The sequence below is a fragment of the Orbilia oligospora genome (assembly GCF_000225545.1).
Source record: "Orbilia oligospora ATCC 24927 unplaced genomic scaffold scaffold00210, whole genome shotgun sequence".
NCBI lineage: Eukaryota > Fungi > Ascomycota > Orbiliomycetes > Orbiliales > Orbiliaceae > Orbilia > Orbilia oligospora.
In genome coordinates, this window is record NW_011645767.1 from 19,997 (window position 1) to 46,608 (window position 26,612).

The 26,612-nt window shown below is 44.0% G+C and overlaps 4 protein-coding genes across 4 annotated transcripts; all 4 read left to right on the forward strand.

The window, feature by feature from the left end:
• Nucleotides 1-999: 999 nt before the first annotated feature.
• On the forward strand, nt 1,000-2,028 carry AOL_s00210g8 (uncharacterized protein; the record flags this gene model as incomplete). The annotated part of the gene is made up of 7 exons (XM_011128810.1): nt 1,000-1,014; nt 1,222-1,298; nt 1,361-1,400; nt 1,478-1,588; nt 1,659-1,703; nt 1,771-1,897; nt 1,961-2,028. 7 exons carry the CDS (start codon nt 1,000-1,002, stop codon nt 2,026-2,028), a joined length of 483 nt encoding a protein of 160 aa, XP_011127112.1.
• Nucleotides 2,029-2,875: 847 nt separating this feature from the next.
• On the forward strand, nt 2,876-5,091 carry AOL_s00210g9 (uncharacterized protein; the record flags this gene model as incomplete). Its single annotated transcript, XM_011128811.1, has 5 exons — nt 2,876-2,980; nt 3,062-3,158; nt 3,238-3,347; nt 3,422-4,010; nt 4,109-5,091. The coding sequence occupies 5 exons, from the start codon at nt 2,876-2,878 to the stop codon at nt 5,089-5,091; spliced, it is 1,884 nt and encodes a 627-aa protein (XP_011127113.1).
• A 775-nt stretch (nt 5,092-5,866) lies between these two features.
• Nucleotides 5,867-6,586, forward strand: AOL_s00210g10 (uncharacterized protein; the record flags this gene model as incomplete). Its single annotated transcript, XM_011128812.1, has 4 exons — nt 5,867-5,895; nt 5,969-6,117; nt 6,269-6,411; nt 6,500-6,586. The coding sequence occupies 4 exons, from the start codon at nt 5,867-5,869 to the stop codon at nt 6,584-6,586; spliced, it is 408 nt and encodes a 135-aa protein (XP_011127114.1).
• Nucleotides 6,587-7,890: 1,304 nt separating this feature from the next.
• AOL_s00210g11 (uncharacterized protein) lies at nt 7,891-10,228 on the forward strand (the record flags this gene model as incomplete). The annotated part of the gene is made up of 9 exons (XM_011128813.1): nt 7,891-8,052; nt 8,162-8,294; nt 8,381-8,482; nt 8,551-8,573; nt 8,639-9,357; nt 9,419-9,434; nt 9,496-9,613; nt 9,673-9,822; nt 9,885-10,228. 9 exons carry the CDS (start codon nt 7,891-7,893, stop codon nt 10,226-10,228), a joined length of 1,767 nt encoding a protein of 588 aa, XP_011127115.1.
• Between the last annotated feature and the right edge of the window lie 16,384 nt (nt 10,229-26,612).

A 26,612-nucleotide genomic window follows, 5' to 3' on the forward strand; every position in this document is an offset into this window, starting at 1 on the left:
GTATGTTATGCGCCTTCCTAGATCAGAACACTGCACTCCAGACTATTACCTAATTACGACCGAGGTGAAGGCTTATCTTGGGGTCTCGCAGAGTCGACTTTGTCTTACTTGGGCGGTGGTTCCTTTTTATGAATTTATAGTACACAATATAGTATTTAAGTACTTAGTATATATATACTTAAGTACGTACTAAGCACTTGATTATAACGTATGTATAAGCTAAGGTTACAACTAGTATTCTCCAATATTATATTCCCAGGTTATAATAGAACTAATATGGTTACGGTACTCAAACCGCGATGATGATTATATGCTTTGCAATGGTCACAAGACCAGAACAATCAGACATAATCATGATGAATGCCTACCATGGTACCATTTCACTGCTACGACCATGTAGCTACCAGCTATAGCTACGGTGCCTCGAAGTCCGAATTCTAGGCACGCCTCAGGCAGGCGTCACTAACAACTATAACGTTAGTTAGTGATACCCAAGCAAGTAAATCTACTGGCAGGATCTGGATCCGAAGTGATTGCAGCCCCTCGGAGTACCCCGCCATCGTGGAAAACCAGTCAAACACACAAAATATGACCCAAGAATCACATTGTTCCTAGCCTGAAACACCGCAAGCTAACTAATAGCTAGGTAGTTTGAAGAAGAAAAGTAGGAAGAGCTGCTTACAGGCTCAGCTGTCCTTGTAAAGCCAGGTTGTGGTTGGCCAGAATTTAATTTGGCTGCCGAACTCCAGCAGAGTCCAGAAAAAAAGGGCAAAGAACAAGGAAAAAAAAAAAAAAAAGTGTGCTCCACCAAAAATTTTCAAACCCTTTTAACCCAACATTCCCTTCCAAACCCCCCCAAAACCTTCTTCCCCAAATATTCCTTCCCGCCACAGGTCCTCTCTCGAAAGTCCAACTCCCGCTCACAGTTCTCCCATTTTCACTTCATCCTTCTTATTATTTACTCTTTCTACGAATCTTTTTTCGTCTTCAACCTTCAAAATGGCAGACGATGAGGTGAGTGAAGTTACTACCCCGCCTTTCGCTGCACTCTAAGTCACGGTGTCCCACCTCACGAGATGCCTGAAAATCCACATCGCGGACTCCACCCCCCGGGTCGCTTCTATATGACTTCAAGCCTTATCTTTAAAACAAAAAACAAAAATTCGTATTACGTACTGTTAAAAAACCAGACATGACTAACAGTGGTCATCAAAATTATAGCAACATGAGCAACACACTTTCGAGCAGTCCGGCTCCGGTGCCTCTCTCACTTTCCCAATGCAATGTTCCGCATTGAGGTACGAAACCACATTACATCTGTTACTATAAAACTCGAGCAGAAGTATTAATATTTCCGTAGGAAGAACGGTCACGTCGTCATCAAGGGTCGCCCATGCAAGGTTCGCTAAACATATGACCCCACCATCAAGACGGAGAGTTATGGATATACTAACATAGAAAATTTAACCCCATTCAGATCGTTGACATGTCCACCTCCAAGACTGGAAAGCACGGTCACGCTAAGGTCCACTTGGTCGCCATTGATATCTTCACTGGAAAGAAGCTCGAAGATTTGTCCCCATCCACCGTATGTTTATCTTATGACATATATTGATGATTTATTTTGGTATAACAGTCGCTAATATTTCTAATTCTAGCACAACATGGATGTTCCCCACGTCGTCCGTAACGAATACCAGCTCGTAAGTATTTCTATATTCACAGGAAAGAATAGTTCAGGCTGGGACTAACATGTCATGTTCGTACTAGATCGACATTGATGACGGTTACCTTAACCTCATGACCAGCGACGGTAACCCCAAGGACGATGTCAAGCTTCCAGAGGGTGACTTGGGCAAGGAAATTCAAACTGCTTTCGACGAAGGAAGAGACCTCAGTCAGTAACCTTTCAAGATGCCCCTAACCCCCAATACCCAATTAACATGAATATCGCCTCTAGTTGTCACCATCGTCTCTTCTATGGGAGAAGAACAGGCCCTTGCCTACAAGGATGCTCCAAAGAACTAGATAATGAAGACCAATCGCAACTATCGTGATTTTTGGCCTTTGTTTTTTGGATTCATTTTCGCATCTTTTGGGACCCTTTTTTTTCCATCTTCAAATTTTTTTTTTTTCAAGGGATGGGAACAAAACAATTCTTTCAACATAAGAAACCAGGTTGCCCTTTTTGTATCGGTGGTCTCCCCCTCCTTTTTTTATACTGTTACGATTAGGAAGACATTCTCGACAAGTTCCTCCCACCTCAATTCCTACCAGGACGTCGAAACGAGAACTTTTTTTAAAAAAAAACCCCTCGACATCTCGTCGGAAACGATAAAAGATAAAACGACGCTCCTCGCCTACGCTCTTATGGCTATATATTATGACATGGTATCCTGCGGTTACTTTTTTTCGAAACGGGGAAAAATCAAAGAAATGATGTTCAAATGAGAGAGAAAAATAAAAAGAGGGAGAGAGACAGCTGTGTTCAAAAGTGGTTTCCCTGCTGTTTCCTTGTAGTTTTAGTATTTTTCCTCTCAGAAGAAAATCCATGAAAGGATACCTTGGTTCCCCTCTCATCATCATTTTCTACACGTAAAGATCGTAAATCCCGGTGACACATGAAGCGTTGAAATAACCCTTTTTTTGTAGAATATATCAATTGGATCCGAAGGTAGCGCTGTAAAATTAGGTTAGATTGTCCTAGGTACCTAATTGATAAAATATCGATCCAACCTCAGGTACTTTCCATTTAGCTCTAGAGCTCTACATACACAATTCCGCCGGAAAAAAATCCGCCAGTGGAGCTCTCATCCGCCGCAAAAACAGCTTTAAACCCCCGCAATGAAGCTAAAATTTACATTTCCATCGCATCATGGAACGGCAGAAGGGTGAAAGATGCGGTATCGATAACTGTCGATCACGATTTTACCATCTCGCCGACGGGCAGTGGACCTGTAGTAACGGTCATGTTCAGGAAGTATGTACATCCTTGATTCATTCAGCGCGACCTAGCCTAGCCTTACAGCGACTAATCTTGCTTCTCTATGGAATTGAATAGGGACGTCTTGATATTCGTGAAGATGAGGAGTATCAACCTCGGAAGGGTGATAGGTTGGTAATTGAACGGGATGATTCGCAGGCTGTAGAGGAGAAAGGTACGTTCCGCCGGGCTATCTCTTACTGTACTAGATACTACTTATATGTAATGACAGCTAATGAAGCTGATAATAATAGTCTTTACTGGAAAAAAGGGACTTTCACTATTCCTTCAAGCCTTCCAGTTTATCCTCCGAAAACAGGTGGCTTGGCTTATCGACGAACAGAAGTTTCCAAAGGAGTTTCAGGTACATCTTACATACAACCTGTAATCAATATACAAAAGGTTTCACAAATCGCTAATAGAAGTTCTATACTCAAGCTCATTGTCCGTGATCTATGGACTCTACGACTAGAATCAATTTATTCTGAACGTTCTTCTCGAGCTCCCTCTGCTAGTTCGGGGTATACCTCCGCCGCCGAATCATTAGCTTCGACAGGTTCCCAAGCCTACCCATCAGACCCCGAAACTGCATCCCAAAGATCCACCACCCCTCTCTCCCGGCCGCATTCTAGAACCACCACTCGCTCTCGGTCTACCTCCCGCGGCCGAAATGCCTTCTCAAAACCCAAAGAAACGATTCCGAAACTCCTTGATACGATTTCAATACTCTACATCGCAGCATCACTCATCAATCTACCACTAGAGATTACTACGGTGCATAGATGGATTCTAGAGCAGGATATTGTATACTTTAGGGCGATAAAATGGTTACCCGTTGATATGGTTGGGAAGATGGAGGTTAAATGGAAAAGAAAGTTTGAGCCGAAGGTTATGCCCACGGCGGAGGGGGTTAGGAAGGGGATATTTTTGGGGGTTAGGTATTATTTTGAACGGTTTGGGGTTGTTGTTCCTAGAATTGCGGCGGAGAGGTTAGTGGGGGGGTGGATTTTGGGGTTTGGGTGTCCTCGTGAGTATTTTATCCTTTGCTTTCTTTTTCTCTCTCCTCTGTTGGGTAGCTATGAGTGGACATGACGATGGTGATGCTAATATTATTGATATATACAGCCGAGATCTACCCAGCGATATTTATATTGGCGGAAATGATACAATCGTCTTTAGTATACCCCGCCGCAGCAAAGAATTACAGACTACTAAACTGCCCGGATATTCAACTTATGGCCCTACTCGTTATTTCTTTAAAGTTATGTTGGGGTTTGGATGACGATGACCCGGGGGTTCTGAGGTACATGAAGACCGATAAGAAAGGAAGGGTTTTACCGCGGTTTGCTAGCAAAGAGTGGGAAATTGCCAATATGGGGGTTGATTGGGAAGAGTGGAAGGGTATCTTTGAGATGGAGGAAAGGAAGAAGGAGAAAAAGGAGAAAGAGAGGAATTGGCAGTTGAGGGTTGAGGAGGCAGATATCTATGGGTGGAGTGGGGAGGAGATGGATGAATATCTTGGGTGGTTTGAGAAGAATTGGGCTGGTGAGATTGAGGGGAAGCCGACGGCTGGGGTGATAAGGTTGTTTGAAGGAGCATCAGGTGAAGGTACCAATCCTGAAGGAAAAGAAGGAGAAGTAGAAGGAGAAGGGCAAAGCGAAGAAGACGATCAAGAAGAAGACGATGAAAGAAATACCCCTCTTCACAAAAAACTCCGGGCGTTCATCAAGTCCCAATCCAACATCAAATTCGGCAAAGTCATCCCCGCAGGCAGAAAAAGAGGAAGAATTCTAAGACCCGGTGAGAAATACATGAGATATAAAAAGTGGGAAGATATTAAGTCTGTCAAACTTAGGAGTTTGTATTTGGCGGCAGCTGAAAGGGTGGGTGTGGGGATTGAAGGGTTTGTGTATGTAGTGCAGAAATTGGAACATAGATTGGGACAGGTTAGTAAAGGGAAGGAGCCCAAGAGGGAAGTTAGCGATGAGGAAGGGGAGGATGATGAAGAAGATATGAATCCTGGAGGGGACCTGTTAGGGGACTTGAGGGGGGTGTTAGAGGAGGAGGAGGAGAGTGAAGATGAGGATTTAGAGCTGTTGCTTGAGTGATGCTTAGCTTTATAGATATCAGATATACTAATCTTATTCTTTATGTCTCTTCCCCAGCATTCTTCAATACGAGACGAAGTAACACCCGCAGATCTAGATAAGAGGCTATCTATCAATTTAAGTATTCTATTCTTTATATCTACAATGTAATTTTAGCTTAGGTACTGTACTAGATTGAAGGGCCCAATTGGACTAGGAGTCTATAGGCTGTCTAGCTCCAACGCGAGACAATAGAGAATACCATCCAATAATCACGGCAGAGGTTCCAATCCTGAGGCCAAGAGAATTGTAGGTCGTCACCAAGAATAAATCATGAGACCATTTCGAATCCGCCGGACCATTGCATACAGCTTAGCTTAGCAGTCCAGATGCAGGCATAGATAGGTACCCTTAATACCAGGCCAGATCCGAGTACCTGTGAAAAATGAGTTGTGGTGTTGTGTTTGTCGTTCGTGTCGTCTGAGCGCCAAGACAGTAGGGCTTGGGCACGGTTTGCCCTTTTTCGTTGTTTGAACAAGCCAGAGACACCCAATTAGCGTTTGTGCGGTAGAAGCTTTTCTCATCGACATCAATCATCAACGACAACATCCCCAAACACCGCCACAAGTAAGTAGAGCCCTGCACGTACTTGATATATATGTTTAAATCAATATCTTACTGACTCATTTATGGCGTGTAGTGCAAATGTAAGTTTTCTCGATACCTGTTTCCCCCTCAGCTCCGGATTTTTCGATGGATTTTGTGGAGAATTGCCGACCATGGGATGGAAGGGAGGATGTCGACTGGACGAATGGAACCGACACTGTTAAGGGGAATATTAAGCAACGGGATGGATAGAACATATGGGCTAATAATCGGCTCTTTTTCGATAATACAGCTTCGTCAAGACCCTCACGGGCAAGACGATCACCCTCGAGGTGGAATCGTCGGATACCATCGACAACGTTAAGGCCAAGATCCAGGATAAGGAGGGAATCCCACCAGATCAACAGCGATTGATCTTTGCCGGAAAGCAGCTCGAGGATGGTACGCTATAAATTCACTTTCTAAAAAAAGGAGCCAAACACACTTCCCAGGGACCTCTACTCCGACGAAGCAAACTATTGAAGGACGGAGGTTCTGAAGGGACAGTGTTCGTGTGGAGGTTAGGAATTGAGTGGCTGATTTGAATGTGCAGGACGTACTCTATCCGACTACAACATCCAGAAGGAATCCACCCTTCACCTTGTCCTCCGTCTTCGTGGTGGTATCATTGAACCATCTCTCAAGGCCCTCGCTTCCAAGTTCAACTGCGAGAAGATGATCTGCCGCAAGTGCTACGTACGTTCTTCTCAATTATCACCCCTCTTAAAAGGGCAATGAAGTCCCGGAAGCTCCATGAAACTAACAGATTATTTAAACCCTATAGGCCCGACTACCGCCACGTGCCACCAACTGCAGAAAGAAGAAGTGCGGTCACACAAACCAGCTCAGACCAAAGAAGAAGATCAAGTAGTGGTTGCACGCGAAGGAAGGCGGGGATGCCATTCTTTTTCTTTTCCTTGTACTGCTATGCTGATATGATAATTTTTTTTATTACTACCTCCTACACATTCCAACGGTGTTATGTACAGTCTATGATACACACTTATTCTTCTTCTTTCCTTGTCTCTGTGCATCAGCAGCAGCATTATACAACGGATTGGGGGACAGCTCTTTTTTTTTTACCCATGTTGTTCCAGGAAGGCGAATTAATAATGTTTCTTTCATCGATGGTTCATGTCATGTGAATTGATCATGGAATAACATATGGAATTAAAAGAATATATCTGATAGTGTAATTTCGTAGAAGCCGTAGAGCTATAGAGATAGCCAAAGCCGACGAAAACTATTAACATAAGTATCTACCCGTACAGCCAGCATCAAACATAATAACTACCTAGGTACCTTGCGTATTAAGCAAATAAGTACTTCAACAGTACTTGTAGATAAGATATCTAGATAATTTGTAGCTAGTCTAGACGCTATCTATTATATCTGTAGCACGACAGGAGTACGGTAAGCAGGTTGACATCAAAATTTCATCATGCATGTCAATTACAAACGTGGTGTTGCAGAAAGCCGCGGGTGTCCGCGACCCAGCGCGGCACTGGCTTCCCGGCTCAGTATATTAGTCAGTCCGAATCACAAATAGCCTCCTATTCTAACTCTTAACAACCACCGTTCTGTTAAAACCCGACCATCGTGAGTTAGAGCTATCTTGGAGTCTTTCCGAAGTCACCAGCAAGTTAACTATCCGAAGCACTTGACCCCAGCATACCTAGTTGGCTTGGCTAGGTCTAGCTCCGAACCGGCAGGGGTCGTTGTCAGCTGTACTATTTCGCCTGCAGGTCCCATCATTTCCTCTAATAATTAACGCCCTGTGATCTCATCCACACTTCCCACAGACACACTTTTCGACAAGTCTTCGAAGCTACCAAAGTCGAGCTATCAGCTGCCTCTTTTTATCTTTATTTTATATTTTATATTTTATATTTTATATTTTATATTTTGTATTTTTTTGCCTTTTAGTCCTCTGCTACTAAGACATATACAGGGTCCTCTAGTTCTGTTCATCTCCCCCGCAATTCTCAATGTAACGTGGTCGTGGTCGTAAAACGCTCCCATCCCACCGGTCCCCTATTCTACCTTCCTCTTCTTCGTTTGCTCGCCGCTACCCTTTCACCGACTTCAATTCCAGATTTACCGTCCCAGTTTTTTTTCTGGGTTATAACGGTGTCTTACGAGTTTTCAAGTCCTTGAGAAGGGACACCAGCGACCATGTCGTCGACAGCACCCATGAGCTTCAAGGCGGCCCGCTACGTTGCTTTAGCGGCTTGTACCGCCGTGGCATTAGCATGCGGTACCAACTATGTTTACTCGGCCTACGCACCACAGCTTGCTAGGGAATTACACTTGTCGACAACGGAAAGCAACATCATTGTACGTTCAAAATCTATACCTATGAACCGGCGGTTCGGAGAAATTTGAGAAATTCTGGCAATGGTCGAAAGCAAGGGAAGGCTAACGTTCCTGGTGGCGAAACTTCTAGGGCACGGCTGGGAACTTTGGAATGTATCTGTCTGGTATCCCTGCCGGTATGCTGGTTGATCGAAAGGGTCCACGGCTAGCGATATTGATTGGTGCTTTTTCGTTGTTTGCTGGGTATTATCCGATTTACAGAGGTTTGTAAACGATTGGTGTCCTTTTTTGAAATCTTATGGTTCTAGAGAATAGTGTGGGCTAATATGTGGCATTTGTCGTTTGGTAGTTTTTGATGCTTCTGTGAATATTGGTGTTGGATGGTTGGCGATATTCTCCACGCTCACCGGTATTGGAAGCTGCTTCGCCTTTAGCGCCTCCATCAAAGTTGGTATGGATTATGTTTGATAATCACAATTGAGAGCTATAGAGAATCGGATGCTAACATAGGGTTTCTAGCTGCATTGAACTTCCCCAAGAGTGTAAGGGATTTTTTTTTTTCAAGATATCATACCGTCGTATATAGGTACTAATATATGTGTTAAAGAGGGGCACGGCGACAGCACTACCACTGGCAGCCTTCGGTCTGAGCGCCTTCTTCTTCTCGACATTGGCATCATGGCTATTCCCTGGAAACACCTCCGACTTCCTTCTTGTTCTCTCCACTGCTACGGCTTCAATTGTATTCGCTGCTTTCTTCTTTATACGAGTAGTGCCTAGGCCAGGCGCATACTCCGCCGTCGCAACTACTGAGCCAGAGATTTCAACCAATCGACTACGTCGCACCAAGTCGCGAGATAGTCACACTAGTTTCGATATTGAGCCAGGTATGGAAGCCTCCAACGTCCACTTTCAAGTGCCTGTGGACGACGGGACGGAAGAGGAGGGTATACGCAGTGGAAGCATTTCCCCCACACCGCCACACTTAAACCCTACCCTGACAATAACTGCTGCAACCCCTACCCCCAACCCATCCAGTCCCATTACACCGGGAGCCGCAACCCCCGCGGCTTCCACGACACCGGCACCTATCGACGACGAACGGACGTCATTCCTGTCGTCGTCGTCTGATTCATCATCGTACGGCACCAAGGACAACGTTGTTCGAAGAAACCTTAATGAGCCACCAGTCGATTCGAGGAGAGCGTCCGTTGATGGTCTGCAACATCTAGATATTCGAGGTTGGGCATTAGCGCGGCAGCCGGAGTTTTGGAGACTTTTCTTGATGTTGGGGGTTTTGACAGGTGTTGGGTTGATGACCATAAAGTAAGTTTATTTATATTCCATAACATATATTTGAGAATATAGCTAATATATTTCATAATAGTAATATTGGGCATTCGGTAAGCGGGTTGTTTTTGCCCTAGACGAATGATACATATATACTAATGGTAGCATGATTAGGTCAAAGCATTGTGGTACGCCTTCGACCCGAAGAAGGACTCCAAGGAAGTTGAGCGCGTCCAGGGTGTTCACGTCTCGATTCTCTCGCTCTGTAGCTTCTCCGGCCGGTTAATAAGCGGTGAGTGTTACCAAGCACAAAAATAACCCCCCCAGATGTGCTCATGTTAGGTACTACAGGAACCGTATCCGATGTCCTCAAGAAGAAATTCGGGTACTCTCGCGTCTGGCTGGTATTCGCCTCTAGCAGCGTCTTCCTACTCGGACAATTTGCTGGAATGGGGGTCAGCAATCCTCATAGTCTATGGCTCGTTTCCGGGCTAAACGGATGTAGGTTTTTGCCCTTTTTTCTTAATATACAATAGGAACTCGTGCGCTTACAACCTTAATAGTCGGCTACGGCCTCGTATTCGGTGTCTTCCCCACCATCGTCTCAGAAGCCTTCGGTCTCCATGGGCTCTCGCAAAATTGGGGCACCATGACCCTCGGACCCGTAATCTTCGGTAACATCACAAATCTATTTTTCGGTAAGATTTATGATGGACATTCACAACATATGGAAGAAGGGCGATACGAGTGTTTGGAGGGGATTGGGTGTTACCGATCTGCATATGCGTTGACTGCGTTCGCAAGCGTCGCGGTTATGATCACTGCTTTGTGGGATATCTTCATACACCGAAGGGAGAATGCGGGGAAGAGGAAGGTCATGACGGCGACCGGGGCGTTTGTGCATTAAAGCCCCTCGATTGTGTAGAATCTATTTTGGGGGAAGATTGATATGCGGTGATGGGGGTGGGCGGGTACATACTTATGAACGAGGGAAGGTGTATAGTATAGTATAGAAATATCATCGAATGGCGAATGTGAGCATGAATTGGGATATAGAGGGAAGTTTAAAGGATACTGGCGTTTTTTTTGTAAGTCGGCACTTTTTGGAGAAAGAGAGAAAGAAGTATATATTTTAATCACAGGGCGGTGGTGGGTGCATCAATTCGTATTCAAGCATAGCTTGTAGCATTCTTGGTTTGAATTTTTTTATGAAAAAATTAGATTGGCATTTGCATCCAAAGATTATTAATTACGAGAACTAGAGTATTCGGATTCAAGTCGAAGCAATATGATCTATAGAAAATCCCGTCGAAACCGGTGGAAATACTTCAGGCATAACATCAAGCTAGCCGGATAGGTATCTATAATCGTTAACACCACGATCAAACCACAATTGAAATATAAGCGTCATCCACGCCTTCATACCCCATCACCTTCTAATAGAGCTCGTAGTGTAATGGACACTTTGCCTTCGCAGGGGTTTTCGAACTACCTTTGTACCACTTCTTTCCCCCAAAAAGAGAGAGAATGAGGTACATCGGGAAGCGGGCCTTTCCCTGTTAAATCCATAGGCTGTAGAAAGTAAAAAAAGTATACTGAAGGCTGTAAAAGAATAACACACCTTCTTTTCTTCCATGAAGGGAATCTTGGTTCGAATCCAAGCCTGCTCATTTAATTTTTTTTTATATTTTTTATTTTTATTTTGTTTTACTTTATTCCTCAAGAGGGTTTGGTATAAGGTGGGGTATGTTTGATTAGGGAGTTTGTAGTACGTCATTCTTGATATGATGCTTATGCCCTTTTTTCTTCTTTTTGCCCTCTTGTCGGATCCTTCACGGATGGAAGGTTTTGGTGATAGAGAATTGTTGTATTTTTGGTGTTGAGGGTGCTGGAAGGTTCGATGCTTGACCGGGTTGTTCCAGTTCCGAGGTTAGGTTTTAATGCAGTGTAGCATGTAGGCGGTAGAGATCTCACGGGATTATACGAGAGAGCGGCAGTTAGGGGTCGTTCGGCTTATTAATATTGTTGAAAAAAATGGTGTGCTTTCGGAATAAAGGGGTTCTTTCTCGATGATATTTTTCTTTTTAGTTTAAGAGCGAAAGGCTAGGAAAGGTCGAGTATATATGTGTATTTGTACTTGGTTCAGAAGTTATCAAGATTAATTCATGACTTATTTGGCTAAGACATATATATAAAGCTGATGTATTGCAATATCACATTATATGTAAATAAATATAGAAGTATACAGAGAGATTACGGAGACGGTGTTGATTATATTATATCAAGGGGTTGAGGATTGTCCTCAAACTGATGTATATGTGAGTAAGCATGTATATCACTCGAACATTCCATCCTACTGATATTAGGACGATACCGTTGCGCTTTTAAAATTGCCAAGGATCTTCCTACTAATTGGCTTGAAAATAACATGGCCGATATGATATATTAATCGTACACACTGCGATAGTAGTTATATGTAGTGTATATATCAGAATAATATTCAGGAAATATTAACCTCAAGAGCGACTGGATTCGAGACTGGGGACATATAACAATGGGGGAGAGGGCTTAGTTCTGTGTATAAAATCATTTATTCTTTTGTTAATTTTAAGAAGAAGAAAAGATTTCCTACCTGGTAGAGGTTATGTTGAGATAGCAGGTCTTTTTATAGGCCATGATATTCCAGTGCTTAATCATATACCAAGCTATATAGCATATACAGAAGGAACAGCCTCACAAAGATATTTCAGGCCACACCGTTGAATATATTAATTGTAGATAATATTGGTTATTCGGGAGCTGCGTCTATTATATCGAGGTATAGTGTGAGATATATCATGCATAATCCAGATGTTTACATGTATATATTCTAGCTCCTCAATAGTATACGTAACAAACCTCTCAGAAATGACAAAGAAAGTGACTGCTCCCCTTGTGATATCCGGGAATTCTCGAACGAAACTGCTGTATACATACATACGTACAGCAGGGTTTTTTTTACCAATGAGCACATATATACATGACGGGTTAATACTAAACCATTTGGTTTCATTGGTATGTGTTTGGGGATATCGATCGGGCTGCAGCGCTGCTAGTTTTCTTTCCCATACGGATTATATACATATTAGGTCTCGTTTGGCTTAAATATTCATAGATGGATGCATGTAGTCGTATAGTTCTGGTGATACCAGCGGCGAAATACTACGAGCAAGCTCGGTTGACCGAACTCACAAATATATCCCGATATCAATATATTGTGCTCTAGCTAGACGTCAAGAGTTACCTAAAAAGGCAACGAATATTAACGTATCAAAATAATTGCGCCTATTGCCAGGGTTCCATTCTACCGTAGCTAAATATATCTAATAATAAACTATATTCGTCCACAAACCTGCTTTAGCTGTAATTGTAATCGTCAAGTTTAAATGAAACCGAGGATATATAAAGTTAGCTTGGAAATGTCGAATTTCTAATAAAGTGAAGAGCTCTATATACTATCATTCGAACATGATATGATCTCGTGGGAGAACTTAAAAAGATGGAGTCTAGACCCAAAGAGCCTCACCGGGGCCACATTCGCTTGATATGCACACAAGAGCTCCTTGAATCGACGTTTACTTTGACTATCAACGCCACTGCACACTAACTTCACTAAACCATGAAAGTTCCCCCCAATTTCGTTCCAAAATAGACATGCGAACTACGGCAACTATAATCGATTTTGGATCTTATATCTCCGTCTCCAGATTCCTTAGAGCCTAGATTGATACCCCGTACCCACTTTCGCAATTCGAGCCTTATGTAAGGCGGACATCCGAATCGAAGAATTGCCCCACTCAAATGCCCGATCCGGCCATGATCATACGATTACGATCGACCCTATTCCCAGATTGCTAGAGTATCCTTTTATCCCACCAAGGAATACGCGAAAATAAGCTCCGCCGGTACCCTTATCGTGCCCGTACATGATGGCAAGCGACTAAATGAAACAAAGACGTCTATGATACCCGTCTCCGCGGCGCTCGTTACCTTTATTTTATGTTCCCCTAGATTACAGTGGCTTTCTAATTTAGAGGATCTCTTTATCAAACTTGGTTTTTAGCTAATTAATTAGCTAGTTCTGGTCACCGATAATATATTTATGTTATTCAACAGCTTTATTGGGTAAAAATATCCCGGTGGGGTTCGTTTGAGAGGGTTTTAATTGTGTGTTAATTAATGCACTAGTTGGTGACCTCTTACGCCTATCATGCTATCGATTATCACGAGGGCTATCTTCCACTTCGGTCTCCGGTTCCCGCTGGGGGGATATGGATATGCACATGAATACTAAGCAGATTTTGTATTCCGTGTGCATGAAAGTGGGCTCCTGGGACGACTGGAACAGGGATGTTGCTGGTTGTGCTACCAGCACTTTGCTTTTGTAGTCCGTAGACGGTTTAGAGTATCAAGTTGTTATAATAATGCAGAGATGCCGGAAATAGATGCATGGTTGGTATGTACACGCTGTGTAGAAGTTTTGCAGTGTGATGAAGTTATGCTTGTTGGGGGGGGGGGGCCCACGGACCATCGGATTATCTTCTTTTAAGGTTTAGAGCTAGGATATGTCTGTCTTCCTCGTCGGATCGGTCCATTCCCTCGGAGATATTATTGTATTGACTTATTTTCCAAAGTGGTTTTTCTAAAGTGGTTAGATGATTATATAGAATTCCTCCACTAGTAAACTTTTTTTTCTAAGCTGGATTATTCTAAGTTGAGTTAAATCCAGAATTCACTTCGAGGCGTTGTGTAACTTGCGGCGTTAGATCAAACTGGCTACTGTTGCAAATGTCGGAGATCTTTAAAACTCGCCACAGTGAACGATGAACTAACTGATTCAGTATGCTATTAGTGTTTTATACAGTTTATGAGCACGAAACCCTCCCTCGGTTTCGTGGCCCTCGTGGCGGGTTCGGTAATGCAAAATGCAGAAGAGTTATAAGATATGCAATAATATTCAGTATGCATCTTCGCATATGCCGCACATATACCTTTGTTTGAATATATACATGCATTTAATATATCTATATTATCCCCAACGGTTTTTTTGGTCCCGTTTCCTTGTTAGTAGGATTCTAATGCTACTGATTTATTTATGTAGGAAAGTCGAAGCCGTACTGGATTCCTCGTTGAGGCGGAGTCTTTATGCTGAACTTTTTTCTTTTGGTGAGGATTCCGGATGCAATTGCAAGGGGGGTTGGTGGCTGGAGTGCTTCAGATCCTCGATCGAGGCTAGAGTCTTGAAGCTAAGTGGGCTGCATGATGTAGGTTCCAAACTGCAACAGGAAATTTTGTGTTGTGGAGGGTATGAGGTGGCGGCTCGTGTTTCAATTTGCGACGGAGTAGCTTTTTTTTTTTCTGTTTGGAAGTCTAGACTCTAGAAACTTATTCAGAGATTTCATGTCTTTGGGACGTGTATGGTGGTAGTAAAGGGGAAGGAAGTTGTAGAACTGGTTATTCCACTAGGTTGCAATTAATTGAGATCGTGGTTTGATCAAGAGCTCACCTCTCTATTTGATAAGCGCTTAGGTTGTGGACATAGAAATTAGGTAATTTTGTGAACGGGAAGATGGCATAGTTTGATATCTTGAACGCAAATTTAAAGGATTTTTATAGGAGTATCCGTGTAAAGAATGCCTAAGTGCTAGTATTGACATTCCTGGTGACGTCTTCAGACAGTACTAGATACGCTTAATTATATGTATTTGCAAAGTCTAGATCTTTGATCGATTTCAGAGAATTAAGAAGCCTTTGAGTATCCTATGGGAGACCCGTCCGTATCTACCTCGTGGGTTGTATTCTATCGCGTCTCTTAGGAGTAGCGCGTCCAGCCGTCCACCATCCTTGACCATGGATGGACGGTTGCTGCCCACTTTCGAGATCGACTTGAGATTGAGGTGCAGGTTGCGTGCCGAGGCCACGTAGGGCTGGAGCACAGACAACAATTATGCCACCGGCTTACAGCGCCTGGACTCTAGTCTACTATTGGATATGTAGAAATGCACCTTACATCTATTGCATACAGATTGCATATTGTTCAATCAAGAAATATTAAATTTCCATGTCGTCTTATGATATATACATTCTAAAATGGGTTAAATTATAAATTCCGGTCTATAACTTTAGGTGATATCATCACTCAATGCTGGACACGGTATCAAGTCAAGGGGAAACTCTGAATCAAAACATTATTACTTTTTTGAAGCAATACCTGTGACATTTAATCGTTACATCGACCGATCAAGAAAATATCGATATGATACCTTCTAGAATCAGTCTTTGGTATGGGAATTTCTACAATCCTATGAAGAAGACTCATGGATGTTGACCTTTTTTGGAGATTTCAAATTTTCTTTTCTCAATTTTATTAAATTTCTCAGTGAAATAGTTAAATAATGTAGAGCTCTATTGATATTCTAGAACTAGAAACAATCCGAATAATTTCCAGAACCAGTCCAAAAGTATTCGAATGGTTTCATACCAAATAAGGAAGCTCTGTGTCGGTGACATAGCCTGGCTACGTGGCTTCGTTCTTGGCTATGTATACCGGGGAGGGATGAGAATGGGGGGCATTAGATGTCGAAACCATGGGGGAGTGGGGGCGGGGAAGGCGGTGTCCCCGCCGGGAATCCACGATTTGAAAATTTTCCCCGGTGAACGGTTTTCACTTCTAAGGAAAGATATCCTACGACTTCATGCTAGTAAAACGGATATATCCGTCGCAATATCTCAAATCGGTGAGTGAGCATGATGCAGAAAGAACAGTGGTGGGTCGACTATCATATCAGACTCCATAGTTGATGAACCCCATTGGTCTCTCTCTCCGCGTCCCGATGAGTTTCTTAGCCATGGGTATGCACGTATGTAGATCATAGACCCAAGCCCCATGTTTCCGAAAAGACAAATCTGCCTTAGAGAGGGAGGAATTTGGGGGTTGGTAAAACTTGTGTGAGATATCTTCCCGCACTTAGCTATACTAGCGCAAGGCACCGATCGTAGACGTGTCTTTGAATATCTCCGGTGCGGCGCCGGTGATGAGAGCTCTGCACGTATGTCCATAGTGATTTTTTAAACCCGGGTTTTGGCCACCGCATGTTACCGTGGTCTGGAATTGTTTTAGGTGTTTTGTGAGCGGGAGAAAGGTTTCACCAAGATAGATTATACCAAAAGCTTCTCCTTCTGGGTACTGCGACAAATCGAATATTCTGCATGATTGCTAATGCACGAACGGTAGACGACTGTCTCTGAAAGACCTGGGTAAGACAACGTGGAGCGGTTTAGGACCTCTGGCGCCTTAACTTGGAATACTCTACCTGGTTCATCGCCTTGCAAGGAAGCTGTGATCAGAAGCTGCGCTTTATACCTTACATTCTTTGTAATATATTAAATCCTATAGGACAACTGTACAGGATCCGTGACTGCCGAATATAGGTTCATGATCAAGGATTGTGAGAAAATTCGCCTCGTCCTGCACAATCTTGCAGCAGATATAAACGGTCGTTACATTTATACAAGGGCAGCCGGTCGACCGGACTCGGTAGCACACCCATCACCATCATCATCAAAAAGGAATAATGACCAACTTCTATATCAAACCTAGCCCAAACACTCACATCTCGCAAAGGGAGGGAGTTGCCTGATTAGATCCTCTCACACCGATTTTTTGCGATAGGGTTTGAGAGTGAAGCGGTTCTAGAATAACCACGTGTAAAAGCCCTAGAAGCCACGAGGGATGTGGAAAACCCGGTTGCATGGGACCCGCGGGCCAGGGCAAACGCCGAAATTAAAGGCGTTTTTCTTGTTCGTAATCCCTTCCCCCATTCTTGCTCACCGGGGCCCAAGATGAAGGAATTGCTACCATGTAGAAATAATTAAATAGATTGCGTTACGTTTTAGAGGCATGAGCACAGGAACGCTCAGATAATTTCGATTCTCTTGGGACCCTAAATTTGGGCTGCCTCATACTGCAATCAATACCTATCCGAGGCCCAAATATTTATTAACCGTTGAATCAGATTCTCGGGTTTAGCGAATAATTAGACGCCCGGTTTTTTTTTTTTTTTTGTCATTTGAAATTCTGTTGCAACATTTCAATCTACTTCAGGTCCTCCCTGCGCTCTTCATGAAGATCCACATTTAATTTCGCTGCGATGACCTGGCAGTTCTATATTTCGATCTAGTATCGATACGGATAAATTTCCTTCGTCCGGATGGTGACGATAATGATGACCCCCTCGCTCACGAGCGCTCCGTATGCGAAAAAGTTAAGTATCCGCCAATCTCATGCCTCAAACGATATTAAACGATTAAAACTCCGCAACAAAGGACCTGGTTGACCCTGGTTGCCGAAGGGTCGATGATGAAACACCAGGTTTAGGCCCAAAAATAACACACTGACGTTTTGACCTTCTCTTTCGCAAATCTCCCTGTTTCCTCATTCGAGTATCTCATCATAATGATGGAAGGGAAAGAGCTGATCATGAGAATTGATTAATTTTTTTTATTGTTTTTTTTTTTTTTCGGTCTTCCCTTTGAATTCGATGGTTAAAAATGGTAAGAACAGTTGGATTAGTGCTGCTCATCGGACCACCTCTGCTTAAGCTTCTGCGGCGTGATCGTGGTGCAGAAGCAGGATAATCAGATGTAAGAAGGTCTGAGCGTCTGGGGAAAACTATTACCCGCCCGTGGGAAACCCGACCATTAGTTGTTGTCGGCAAGAGTCGAACAGCGAATGATCGGATTAGGGCTGGACAAGGACCGGATTGTCACGTTTTTTCCAGTCGCCTTTTGTTGCCCTCGCGTGAGTGCGTGGCATGGAAATTTATGTGAGCGCTGTGCGTGTTTCCTTCATGCACATCTTGCGCACAGCCATATCGGGGTTCCGGATAGTGGGTATCTCTTTGTTGATAAAAACATGTGGTCCCACATCCCTTTAATCTCATCCCGATTCCGAAGTCCTCCTTTTGTGAATTCTTGTTGGCCCGAGGAGTTAATCTACATCGATCAATCGGAGGAAGGATGATGCCGGTCGATTCATTCTCGATGAGGCAGAGAACTCGGAACGGAGCTTGTTCACAAGCTTTACGGAATTGCGGGTCGGAATTCTCCTTCCCAGGTTTGTTTTCCTCCCGGCCCTGTGAATTGTCACATCACCAACTCTTTGGGGGTAGCTCAGCATTCCCCGGGTTTAAAGGAAGGCATATGCCTACTAAATCTTCAAGAATGGAGGAGGTTTTCCCTGGAGGGATCGTCACTGTAAGGAAGTCATCTACCTACACAGGAGAGAGAGGAGATAGTCTCTTGCCCTTGGCGAGTTAAGATTTGCGATTGTGAGCAGCTCAGAAATGGACCCCTGGTAATAGAATGTTCTGTCAGGCTTCTATCACCTATCTGTTCAGCCTGCAGTTTTGGCCTTGCAGAAGCAAAGACAGAGTTTTTCTTTCGTTTGGGGCCGAAGCCCCTGCAAGCAAGGGTTGAGCCATAGTTCGGCCAATAGCGAGCTTTCCCTTGCTGAAAAAAATCTCCCCTATCTGATACGGGGAAAGTAGCAGGGGTCTGTCCGAGATGTGATACCTAGCCTTCCCGGAAGGCAGCCCGGGGCACCAATTGAGTTCAACTTGATGCTTCCCCTCGAGACATTTGTGAACAAATGAATCTCCAAAACGTGGAGCAAGACGGCTATCACCCGAAGACTATTCGTCTACGAGATTGGCGGATGCATAAAAGAGAAAAAATTTCTGCAATGGCCTCATGGTCACGCGGAAAGGCAGCTACTAACGTTTCGAACCTGTCAAATGCACGGTTGTTTATTAGCTTCGATTGACTTTTCCGGAGCTCTAGAGCACATTAACCAAAACTGATTCCTACCGGAAATTCAGGCGCTCCGATGGGCCTGTTTTTTGGGGGGCTTTTTTCATCATGAGAGCAGTTGACAGATCGAGTAGCTTGACCCTCTTAACTGTCTGCCGCAAGATTACAGATTGACGAGAGGTGCAAATCATCGGTAGCTGGTAAAACTGGGGAAAGTGCAAATTTTTTTTCAACAAACCTGCATGCTGCAGCTGTTGGACCAATTGGTGTTATTGTCATGATGTGGATGCTATGGTCAAAAGCAAACATTAGAATCTGACAGCGAAGAGAGTAAAAAAACCGACCGCATCGCAAATTAAATTAAACTCGTCGATGGTCATTCGTTCCATTTTCTCGCGGCTAAAAGGTGGCTATCAGTCGAAAATCCCTGGTTCGCCGGGGAAAGGCTATAGCTGATAGTACATACAGCTTCATCCAAGCTGAAGTGCACGGATGTTACCTCAAAGGTATCGAGGGTTTATGCTATATAATGCGTATTTGGTCGCTGCAGTGATCATCTGGAGTTTTAAAACGTCTGGGATGCTCGTATCAGGACTGATCGTTGGGTAGATGCATTAGCAACGTCATGTAGACAGGACAAGATAATCCAAAGCTCTCAGCCTCACGGGAATGCAAAGTAGGCAGTAGGCAGAGAAGCTCCTTTTGGTCTTCTCGCTCTTTTGGGTTCCGAAGTATCGATGGGGGGAGCTATAGAAGACAAGCACTAGGTCCCCACATCTTACATAACAGGAGTTATAGCTGCCATGGTGGGTCCCAAATGTGATATCAATCCCACTTAACCAGCAAGCGTTCTCAAGCCAATTACTCTTTCGAAGCGGTGGGTTGATGAATCGATATCAGACGGTCTCGAATAGCGTGGCCGCCTTCCCTCTTCGCTTGTTCCTTCTCTTATCAAGAATCATGCAGCCATGCGATACGACAATCGATCACGCCGTTCTTTTCTCCCAGGCGTGGAAGAATCCGTTGTGGTTTATGCGAAGAGCCCGATGCCGAAGAGAGTAAGGTAGAGTAAAGCCAGGAAGTCTTACCTTACCTTGCCTTGCCTTGCTTACCGTATACCATCGAACGTCGGGAGGTATTCGCCCTTGGTATGCGCATATGCTGCATGCCGCATATCAGTTATCGAAGCACATTCGGGGCGTCGGTATTGCCTTCTTAGCTTCGCGATGATACGCTGCAGCCCAATCTGCACAACGCCCACTCCACCCCCCTTGGTGAGAAATTGCGCAACTGTAGCTTGATGGCCCTCACTCGGATATGCTGCCCCCTTGAGAAAGAAAGGAAAGAAAAAGAGACAAATGGGTGGTGGCAGAGCTGAAAGGTAGTACATGTACACCAAGCAGGAGCCTGATGCGTTGTCCATGACACACGCCTCTTCGCATCCCTATGGGGTACTTGTAAGCCGAAAACAGGAAGCGAGGATTCTATTTTTAACGCTCTCGACCACTGACAGCCCACCGTTTAAAGACCGTTAGATACGGGCTGGCTAAGATATTACTGCACTGGCAAAGACGCTGAAACCTCTTCCCAGTAACGATTGTGGCGGCATTTACTGGTATACGGACTATACTATGTAAGTACATACATTTCATCTGCCTGGGGGGGAAGAATCCTATGTTTCGAAGGGGCACCAAAATTTCCATTCCGGGTAACTCCAGAGTCAAAATGGTTAGAACACTAAATCGAGGAGGAATGCTCATGGATAATGTGTTTTCCGATTTGATTCGATTGAGGAGGTCGGCCTGCAATCTGAATCAAATCGATAGAATTTCTAGGGAAATTTCTTTGCTGATTCGTGGAACCAGGGGGGAAAGGAAACAGGACGTTACACCTCAGGGCAAAACATGCCTTAGTTGATGTATGTAGGTATAAGCTTCGAAGCACCTACCAACTTCCCGAGATGCGATAGAAGGTATTCGGACGCTGGAAATCCTGCTCATTGTCTCAATCGGATTCCGCAGACGCGAAAGAAGATGGCAGCTGCACGCCCGGCATAATGATAAACCCATCATATCGTGAGAAGATATGAGATTGTTTTCTAGCAGATGTGGGCTACTACTAGCCACTTCCCGAATCCGCTTTCCCAATGCAATGTCCAAGGAAAATAACGGGCATCTCGCTTGGAAGCGAGCCTAATTACATGTGGCCTGATTATGGAGGACTGGGACGCTAGATCTGAAGTTCAGATGACAGTTCGCGTTCAATTCCTGAAACTCACACTCGAATCCGAATGTTGTTGCGGTTGTATGTCCGCCCTTGCGCCGCATAGACGAGCGCCCTGACCTCAATGCTAGATTCTTGGTGGAGAGGAGTTTTGGCTCCCTTACGCGAACTAAAATGTGATTCATGATACATCTTGCCGAGTTGACTTGTTTACCTGGCACTCGAAAAGTGACCGGTTGGAGGGATTAAGGTTGGGAGGCACCGATAATCGATCACCAAGGAGGTTAACTAGAGCTAGTAGTATCTCGGCGCTATGTCTGACAGAGGGATTGCTACGGGGGAGGTTGGATAGATGAAGGCATTAGCATTATCGCCACTAACAGTGCAGTCTAATCCATCGGTTGATTTTAGGCATAATGCTTCTTCCCAATCGATCTCAAAAGTTACTTGAAGGTTGGATATGCAAATCGTGTCTTTTACTTGCAGTATAATTGAGCTCTAACTAGCTCTCTGTGCGCACAATAAATGTTCAAACACGAGAAGTCCGTGCCACAGGGAATGAGCATGCGGATTTGGTTTATTTGTATCATTGCATTGGAATCGAGCTCGAGACGATCTTTCTGTTCTAGATCTGAAGCATGTAGTTTGTAAATTCGAAGCTCCTCAAACATAACAAGTTAATTAAGCTATGCATATATGCGAATCGATGGGCGTCTACTGGATCAATATGTTTGTTTACGTGCAGTATGCAATGTCTTCAGCCCTGGGGCGAAGGGAAGGAACAAAATGTAATTTAAATCTTCAGTTCTAAAGGCACAGGATGCAAGTATGTAGTTACGAAGTGGTCAGATCTGATATCAGCGGGCATAATCGATATCTGCAAGTCATCTCGATTAGGATGTGCAAGCGGGTTTTTTTAAATAAAAAATAAAAAATAAAAAATAATCTATCTTTCGTTTTCTATGTTTTTTTGGATTCTGCCTTTCTTTCTGATGCGGATCTAAAGCTAGCCAGCCGAACCGCGCTTTCTTAAAGGTTGCGTTTCTGTGTGGCATGAACTTTCGCTGCAGGTCATGCATGGCTTATATTCATGGTCCCCTATACGTCTACGAATCTTATCCTAAGAAGGTATGGGAATGCGGTTTCTTGTAAGCGCAAAAGAGGAAGCACACAGAACAGCGCTTGTCAAACTTTCGAATCCGGACTTTAGACCTGTTGGTAAGTCTGCCATGGAGGATATACCCGTGACGGTACAGAATTAATAACATTAACTAGTTGATTTGTTAACGTTAGGTTGCAACTGTTGTCTATTTCGCCACAGCATAATCCGTGACTTCATGAATGTTTACGATGGTTTGATCGCACAGCAATGGAACCCGTTGGAGAGGAATTCTGGGACGTTGGGCGATATGGAACGAAGACTACGATGTATGCAAGTACCTACCTAAGTACGGAGAACCTGGCTTCCATGCATTCGTCGAGCTCAATCGCTAACATTTACAGACATGTATGAATGAAGTCAACCCAGGGAGACATTTTCGATTCGTTTCTCATTTTCCGATTGCATCGGCCCTGGTCAGCAGCACCATGGTATCCCTGAAATCCACGCAAATGCAAACCAAAAATTTGCGGGAAAAAACCCACCGGTCGCGACGGTTGACTCGACTGTGACGATGGAGCAACGTTCGATTCAGAATCAAATCAGAATAGAGAAGGCCCACAAGTGGAGAGCAAGCAGGATGATCCATACACGCAAATTTACGTGGTGGAAACTAACCCCCAATCGAGATGTTCGCCCCCAGTGCAGAGGACTGGATACTCGGGGGGCCATGGCCAGGCCAGGCCAGGCTCCAACCAGGGCCAAGCCAGGAGGCCGCAGACATGCACATACCAGCCCCAATGACGGCTGCCCAAGTCTCGTGCATCCTGTGGCAGCTTGCACCCCGTAATTTCAGAAATCGGCACTAGTACCGTAAGAAATGATTACATCGAAATATGGAACAATGCTCGCTGTTCAGGATAGTGCATGCTTTCCCAGGCCAGTAGCAAGAGCAAGAAACTGGATCATCCAATCTCACTTTACTTTTTCTCTCTCTTGTCTCGTTTTCCTCCCACTCTGCTTCGGGCTTTGCTTTTACTACCACTTTTACTTTTTATGTACTTTTTACTTTTTAGACTTAGTTATTGATTGATTGATTGACCGATTTGATTGATTTGATTGAAAAGAGATAAAAAGAGTATCCTCAAAAAAGTATTTATCGATTGCAGCTCCCTGCTCTTGGAAGCCTTCCTCTCACACTCTCCTCTCACTCTCACTCACTTTCTTTCTATATATATATAACATCAACATCATCCGCTCTCTCTGAATACCTTCAATACCTTCAATACCGATATCAATAGGATATAGCTAAAATAAAAATAAAAATAAACAAAAAGAAGCATCTGCATCGACTTTTGTGTCTGGAGTCTCGACCCTTTTCGACCCATTTTTTTCCAAAACGTTGAAAAAAAACACAACTCTCCTTTCCCTAAAACATCACCACTCCAACAGTATCTTGAATCGAAACACTTCGACACGCAACCTTAAGAAAACTACAACTCTCCTAATTAAAACCTATTAATATAACGAATTCCTTTGCCTCTCTAATAAACTCACAAAGTCTACTTCGCCTTCTTGCAACCGTTTCCGAGTTTTGTTTCATCTATCGACAGCATAGCATTGGCATAGCATCTTGTGTTCGTTCTGGCATATATAAATTCTTGACGATAATTTATCTTTTCTCAGCCTTATCCACCACCACCACCACCACCACCACCATCATCGCTGCTACCTATCTGCATAAGACATCTCAGCCCTTCTTCTTATTTTTACCTCTTTCTGCCTATTTTTTATAGTATCCCATCTATCTATCATTACCTTGCTTGGTCAGGTACCATATAATCTTTGAACCAGATCTTTTTTTTTTCTTTTATCATTATCATCTCCTCGGCGGACTTTCTAGACCCGTCTCTCTCTTTTTTTTCCTTCTCTTATCCGATTTCTCCCTTTCTTAATTACCCCGGGAAATCAGGATAAAAAGCTCGGCTGGATAAGCTTAGCTCACGAGATCCGTCGTTTCGACTATTTTACCCACCATCTTTTAAAAACTCCAACAACCTGGGGTAGAATTGGACTCTGTTCCGATTTCTGCCCTTTTTACCGTGTTAGTTTCAGATATTCGCGGTGGCTCCATTACTGTACAAGGTGAGTAATTTAAATAAACTGGGCGAACGGCTCTTTTCGTTTTCTTGCACCGCATTTGCCGTCGGCTGGAAAGCCGGATTATCGTTCGGGTAGCCCTATCGGCAGCTCGTGATGATATGATATGATACGATTCGAACTGTCCCCGGCGGCCCAGTTCGAATTGAATCTACCCCCTTCCATTTTAGATTTTCCCATGCAAAGCCAGCAGAGTCTCCACTTTACTCCGCAATTGCAGTTCCGATAAGGAGCTTTCTATACCTTTCCGTTTTGTTTTTTTCGGGTTGGTTAAAGGTCTCATATAAGACTTCGATTCCTCATCGACACCTGTGCCTGGCCTGTCCTAGCTTGGGGGTTGGTTGCAGCCAGCCAGTCATATTCCAAATTTTGTGTTGGACAGGAAGAAGAACTTAGCTTTGAGCTACCCTCGCCCTCCAACATCATCACCAACATCACCAGAATTGTAACATCTCATCACAATCATCACTATTGTTTTAATTACCTTTAATCCTTTGGATTTTATATAAACACCAAGGAAAGTATACTCACAATTGTCATCATTGGTGCCACAGGAACCTTACCACCACCACTCTCAGCCTGAGATTCCACGGCTCCCAAGCCCTCATCAACTGTTTGATCTTCCACGCCATCATCAGTCCGAAGACGAACACAGGCTGCTGCCTGCGATAGACGGGTCCTCCAGGGCTTCCTCGAGGTCTCCTCTTCTATCGCTCCCGGCACTCTCAGTCCTGGCTTCTGTCGCTACTCCATCACCTGTACCCCCATTAAGGTAAGCTTAACTTGCTCTAAATTCATCAATCTGATGTCACCCGTAGCCTAGCGAGGATGATTATGATGATGACAAAAACATCCAAGACATTTGCTTGTGCGAGCCGATGGATTACGATGACACCCCGTTTCTAGCGATATCTAATGGGAAACCAATTCACTAACAAGCTGAACTTTCACATGAAATAGGCAACCTAATGGGGGTTACTCAATGACCTTTGTGACCAGTTCTCCGAGTGCAAACCCGCACGGACAAGGAAATCAACCTGTAAGCATATCTTCCCTTCTTACCTTCTTACCTTCTTCCGGTTCTCTTTCAATGCATATCGTCGTATTGTCTACTCGTATACCTCGTCTGCTTCATACCCCTGCCCTCGCTCAGGTACAGTGTTGCGCCCTGTCCAAACAGGAAAAATTAGTGCCAACATCCATTGGCATCCGACTGGCCGCCCCGGGCTTACCGTACCGGATATGCTTGCCCTGTCGGTGTGGATGGATGAACTGGCTTGCACCTGTTCGTCGTTCGCCTGCTGTTTCAAGAATTTTTCCATCTTGCTTAACCTCGTTTCCCTTCTAATTCCCCTTACCCTTCCCTCCCCCTCGAATGCCCTCTTTTTATTTGATTTATTTTTATCGGGCTTGCTTGTGCTATGTGTCTTTGACAGCGCTTGCCTTTCTTCTCTTATCAATCAGCGATTACCCCCGTCATTCCCATATCATATCATATCATATCAAATCGTATCGTATCAGCCCAGCCCAGCCCAGCAGTTGGGTGTAGCGTGGACAGATAGCAGATCGATAAAAGCAGTTGCTTGCTACACCTGCCCACCAAGCCTAATTCTCCGATCCCCATTCGTCCTTTCTATCCATTGGCTCCATTTCATAGGACTTGTTGCTCCGTGCTGTCGTCTTTTTTTTTTTTGTTGTACCGTTTGTCTCTTCTGCTTTGCTGTACTTTCGAGGCATCGATCGTGCTTTGGGTTTTCTTGTTGTTTCGTTGTTGCAAACTTTTCCCTCATAGTTTCTTCCTTTCTTTTTTTTTATATTTCATCCGATTCCTTAGCCACCCTTTCTCGTCGGTCCTTCCCCTTCCCCCCTATCGATTATCTCCCTTATCAATTCGCTCTTCATTTTTCCTTTTTTTTTTTTTTGTGCGATTTCGTCATAACATAGACTAACCGATGAGATG